This window comes from Vitis vinifera, chromosome 5, assembly GCF_030704535.1.
Source record: "Vitis vinifera cultivar Pinot Noir 40024 chromosome 5, ASM3070453v1".
In the NCBI taxonomy this organism is placed as follows: Eukaryota; Viridiplantae; Streptophyta; class Magnoliopsida; order Vitales; family Vitaceae; genus Vitis; species Vitis vinifera.
In genome coordinates this window covers 17,937,610-17,943,609 of record NC_081809.1, presented here as the reverse complement: position 1 = coordinate 17,943,609, position 6,000 = coordinate 17,937,610, and the positions used below count along the sequence as shown (strand labels likewise).

Here is a 6,000-nt window from a genome sequence, read left to right as displayed (position 1 = left end):
ACTCAGTGTCCTCCTCAGAAACATTGACCCAAAGTCTTTCATCACCAAATTCTTGCAAAAAAAACAGCACAATCTACATTCACAATTCTGCAAAATCTCTTCTGAGTTCTAATTTTGGCAAAAGTTTCCTATGGCTTCCACAAGTTCTACTTCTACTTCTATTTCTACTTTCATCCCACAATGGAAGTATGATGTTTTCTTGAGTTTCAGAGGTGAAGACACCCGATTCAATTTCACAGATCACTTGTATGCAAATTTGATTCGAAGAGGTATTCATACCTTTAGAGATGATGATTCACTTAAGAGAGGAGAAGAGATTGCACCTGAACTCCTAAAAGCTATTGAAGAATCAAGGTTTTCCCTAATAGTTTTCTCGGAAAACTATGCTGGTTCTAGATGGTGCTTAGATGAGCTGGTGAAGATCATGGAGTGCAAGAAAGAAATGAAACAAACTGTGGTACCGATTTTCTACCATGTGGATCCATCCCATGTACGAAACCAGACAGGAAGATTTGGAGAGGCATTTTCTTATTACAAAGAAGATACAGAAGAGATGAAAGAGAAGGTGCGAAGTTGGAGGAGTGCATTGACAGAAGCAGCAAATACATCTGGAGAGCATGTGAAGGATGGGTAACGCTTTATTAATTACCCTTCAACTTTCATTTATAAGTAGGCTTTATTTACTGGCACAGGAATCAGACATTTTTATGATTATAGAGTAATAGTTGAAGAGATTTGGAGGTCATTTATGATTATTGCAAGTCATGAAATATTCAAAGTATATCAAGAAAGTCGCTGAAGACCTGCAAACCCATGATATTATGAGACATGATGAAGACCTTGTGTCTACGTTGTGGATAGGGGATTGGATAATTATAATGTTACACATAACACAGAGAGAGAGAGAGAGAGAGAGAGAGAGCTGCAAATGATATTTACATATGCACAAGAGAGTGGGTCATTACAATATGATTTTGTTTGATATAAATTTGCTCCATGCTTAGCAGCCTATAAATGTTCCCAAAAAAAAAAAAATCAATTTGACAATGTCTCACAAGCAAATAAATTAAACAAATACATATTTTATTTTCATTGTCTTGTATACTTGATACAATGAAAATGTCCTAAAAACGTAATTTAAGTTTTAAAACTTAATACTTTTGATATGTTTTTTTTCACTATGATTCATTTCTCATGAAGAAGCTTAACGTATAATCTTTTTTATATTTTTTTTATTAGCTATAACTTAATTAATCATCACATGTACTTTACAATTGACAGGTATGAGTCCGAGCATGTTAACGAAATCGTCAACGATATATTCAGGAGATTGAATTGTAGAATGTTGGATGTTGGTGACAACTTGGTTGGTATGGATTCTCATGTAAATGAGATAATTCGAAAGCTATGTGTTGATCAATTGAATGATGTCCGTATCATTGGTATATGTGGAATAGGCGGAATGGGTAAGACGACCATCGCCAAACTTGCATATAATACATTTTCTCATGAATTTGAGTATATGAGCTTTCTTGAAAATGTCAGAGAAGTTGGCAATACTATGGGTTTGCATCATTTACAAAATCAACTTCTATGTGATCTACTACAAGTGGAGAGAAATCAAAATGTAAGCAATGTTAGCCAAGGAGCCAATATGATAAAAAATGTTCTCCGATGTAAAAGAGTTTTTATTGTTCTCGATGACATTGATGATTCAGATCAATTGGAATATTTACTCAGAAATCGTGATTGGCTTGGAAGAGGAAGCAGAGTCATCATAACAACTAGAAATACACATTTGTTACATGAAATGGATGACATATATGAGGTTGAGGAATTAAATTTTGAACAAGCTCGTGAGCTTTTTAGTCTCTTTGCTTTTAGACAGAATCTTCCCAAACAAGACTTCATCCACCTCTCGGATCGTGTAGTCTATTATTGTCATGGCCTTCCTTTAGCTCTAAAAGTCCTCGGTTCTCTCTTGTTTAACAAGACAATACTCCAATGGGAAAGTGAATTGTGTAAATTGGAAAGAGAACCTGAAGTGAAAATTCAGAATGTGCTTAAAGTAAGCTTTGACGGATTAGATTATACACAGAAGAAAATATTTCTTGATATTGCATGTTGTTTTAAAGGGGAAGACAAAGACTTTGTTTCAAGAATATTGGACGGTTGTAATTTGTATGCAGAGAGAGGAATAAAAGGCCTCTGTGATAAGTGTCTTATATCTCTTTCTGAAAACAAGATACTTATGCATGATTTGATACAAGAAATGGGATGGAACATTATTCGTAGTGAATCTCCTGGTGATCCTACAAAATGGAGCAGATTGTGGGATCCGAGTGATGTGTGTCGTGCATTTAGAATGGGGGTAACCATCAAACTCATGAACTTTCTTAAGCTTCATAAAAATATTTAAATTTGAGCAATATCATTTTTGTTTAAGTTACATATCCATTAAATTTTAGCTAGCTTTATCTCTTTTATGCTTGCCTAATTCTTTGTTATTATCTGTAGGGGATGAAAAATGTTGAGGCAATATTCTTGGACTTGTGGAGATCGACACCACTACAAATTAGTACAAAGATTTTTGCAAAGATGAAACAACTTAGATTGCTCAAGATTTATTCAAGCGGTTATTGTGGTACTACGGAAAAGCAATTGAAAGTTACTCTTCCTAAAGATTTTCAATTCCTTGCACATGAGTTGAGATATCTTCATTGGGAAGGATACCCTTTGAAATCATTGCCGTCAAATTTTCTTGGAGTGAACCTTATTGAACTCAACATGAAGGATAGCAACATAAAACAACTAAGGCAAAGAAATGAGGTATATCTAGTATTTCATGATCATATTATTTTGTTTGAGATTAATTTTTTCTTCACGAAAATTCATTTACTAAACCAAAATTTCTTTTGTCACAGTGTTTGGAGCAATTGAAGATCTTAAATTTATCTAGATCAAGGCAACTCACTGAAATATCGTTCTCAAATATGCCAAATCTAGAGGAGTTAGTACTTGAACATTGTACGAGTTTGAATGTTGTTGATCCATCTATTGGAGATCTCAAGAATCTTACCACGTTGAATTTGAGGGGGTGCAAAAACCTTACGAGTTTACCAAGTAGCATTCAATACTTGGACTCTCTTGAAACTTTTGACTTGGATTTTTGCTCAAACTTGGAGGAATTTCCGGAGATGAAGGGAAGTCCTATGAAAGCTTTATCTTATCTTCACTTACGTGGATGTGGTATTAAGGAATTACCCTCCTCAATAGAACTTCTCACTGAACTTCAGTGCTTAAATTTGTCAAACTGCAAAAACTTGAGGAGCCTTCCAAGTAGCATTTGCAGGTTAAAGTCCCTTGGGATCCTCTCTCTCAATGATTGTTCAAATCTAGATACTTTTCCAGAAATCATGGAGGATATGAAATACTTAGAATTTCTTGAGTTAGGAGGAACTGGTATAAAAGAGCTACCATCATCAATTCAAAATCTGAAAAGCCTCAGGCGTTTGGATATGAGCAATTGCCTTGTGACTCTTACAGACAGCATTTATAATTTGAGATCCCTTGAAGATCTGACACTACGAGGTTGTTGTTCAAACTTGGAGAAGTTTGCCAAGAATCTGGAAGGCTTCTGCTCCTTAGAACGACTAAATTTGAGTCACTGCAATCTAATGGTTAGCATACCTTCTGGCATCTCTCAACTTTGTAAGCTTCGTTACCTTGATATCAGTCACTGCAAGATGCTCCAAGACATTCCAGAGCTTCCATCGAGTCTGCGAGAAATAGATGCCCACCATTGCACGAAGCTGGAAATGTTATCAAGTCCATCATCTCTACTCTGGTCTTCCCTCCTCAAATGGTTCAATCCAACAAGTAATGAGGTACGATTTTTATTTAATAACGACACTTAAAACTTTTCATCCACCCAGTAGTACTCCAATTACATATTAGCTTTGATTGTATATGCAGCACTTGAATTGCAAGGAAGGCAAGATGATTCTTATCCTAGGAAATGGTGGAATTCCAGGGTGGGTATTGCATCAGGAGATTGGAAGCCAAGTAAGAATAGAACCTCCTCTGAATTGGTACGAGGATGACCACTTTCTGGGATTTGCTCTCTTCACTCTTTTTAGTGACGAGAATCGTTATCTGTATGGATCTCAATTTAGTCTGAGATTGCGCGGTGATCCGGATGAAGTTGTGGATGACCACGACATTTGCTATCTGTGTACATGCGACATCCTTAATGGTTATGCATCAGATCGATTGTTGGTGACTCTCTATCCTAAGAATGCTATTCCAAATAAGTACCACCGCAAACAACCATGGCACTTTCTGGCTGCGTTTGATGATCAGGCTAAAATTATCAAGAGGTGCGGGGTTCAGCTGATATGCACCCATGATTATCTACATGACAATGTGCCTATGTTGTTGGATCATCAAAAAGGCCATGATGATGCCGGGGAAAACCAAGCAGATGATCAGGAACCACACCCTAAAAGATTGAGAGCATCCAGCACTGATCTCAAGCTTTAAGCTCCATTATTGCCAGGTGCACTTGCTAGAAAAGTCCTCTTTATATTCCACCATCTCTCTATTTTAGTTGTTCATTCAAGCCCTCATGGAAACTTATTGGTAAGCCATTTTCCTCCCCCTTCTTAATTACTTTAAGATATGAGCCAAGTGGTTCAAAGGGGTCAAAATTCTGTTGTGCTTCTTTCTTTTCTTTTCTATTTTATGATAAAATACAAATCCTTTAAAAGGTCTTTTCGCTACATCCTGAAAGGGCAATGTTGAGGTTGTTACGCCAACAAAAACTCTTATATCATTTATTGGGCTGGTGCAAGTCTTAATGAAAATACACGAATGAAAGAACACAAAAACTGAAAGGTCATGTAATATCCCATATGGAAACCATGAATGTGAAAAAATTTCTAACAAAGTGAGGGTTGAAAAGGCAAAAAAATGCAAAATTAATAACACGTGTGAAAGAATTGGAAAAATTCAAAGAATTTTAATGGTCAAACAAATGAATTGAATTTGCGTCATTAGTTTTATTATATAGAATTTTTCAAGGAAGTTAAGTTAGTCTTACCTACCATTGGAATTAATAATTTTGATTTTTGAAAATTAATTATATTTGTAAAAATGTAGATGTATGATTATTAGTATTGAAAGATTTATTTTATTGAGAAATAAGAAATTTAATTTAGAAAAAAAAAATACGATTGTTTGAAAAAAATGTAGATGTATGATTATTACTATTGAAAGATTTATTTTATTGAGAAATAAGAAATTTAATTTAGAAAAAAAAATGTATATTATAATAAAAATAAGTTGTGTACAATTAAATATTTTTAAGGATGTGTATAAAAAATAATATTTAGAAAAAAAATATGATAGTATAATAATAATAATAATAATCAATGAAAACAGATTTGTTATATAGGCGAAAGACAAGCAGTAAAAGAACCATTGGCATATTTCAAGCCTTTCAAGGAGGCCAAATGCATGTAACAAGTTACAACAGCCTCCGGAATTCCAAATGCATATGTGCTTTCAGGCCAACAGTTTCAACTGCAGCGTTTAGGCTTGTGAAAAGAGAGAAAATGGAGAATCCCTAATTCTTATTATTGAAAAACTGTTAATAATACACATTGAACTTGGGTATATATATATATACATGTTAGTGGGACCCACAATACAATAAGGAAAGAAAAGGAAAAGGAAAAGTAAATAACCTAAATAACTGTACACTATTTAACACTTCCCCTTAAGCTTAAGCATATATGTTATATGCACCAAGCTTGTTACAAATGTATTTAATTCTAAGACCTCTGAGAGATTTAGTAAAAGTATCTGCTAGTTGATCATTTGAATTGACAAAACTAGTCGCCACACATCCTGATGTGATCTTCTCTCTAATGAAGTGACAATCAACTTCAATGTGTTTGGTCTTTTCATGGAAGACTGGATTGGATGCAATATGCAAAG

The 6,000-nt window shown here is 34.6% G+C and overlaps 1 protein-coding gene across 1 annotated transcript; it reads left to right on the top strand.

Moving 5' to 3' along the window:
- Positions 1 to 4,645, top strand: LOC104877294 (disease resistance protein RUN1-like). Its single transcript, XM_010652003.3, has 5 exons — positions 1 to 630; positions 1,282 to 2,371; positions 2,518 to 2,829; positions 2,925 to 3,887; positions 3,976 to 4,645. The coding sequence occupies exons 1-5, from the start codon at positions 131 to 133 to the stop codon at positions 4,540 to 4,542; spliced, it is 3,432 nt and encodes a 1,143-aa protein (XP_010650305.2). The 5' UTR covers positions 1 to 130; the 3' UTR covers positions 4,543 to 4,645.
- The last annotated feature ends 1,355 nt before the right edge of the window (positions 4,646 to 6,000 follow it).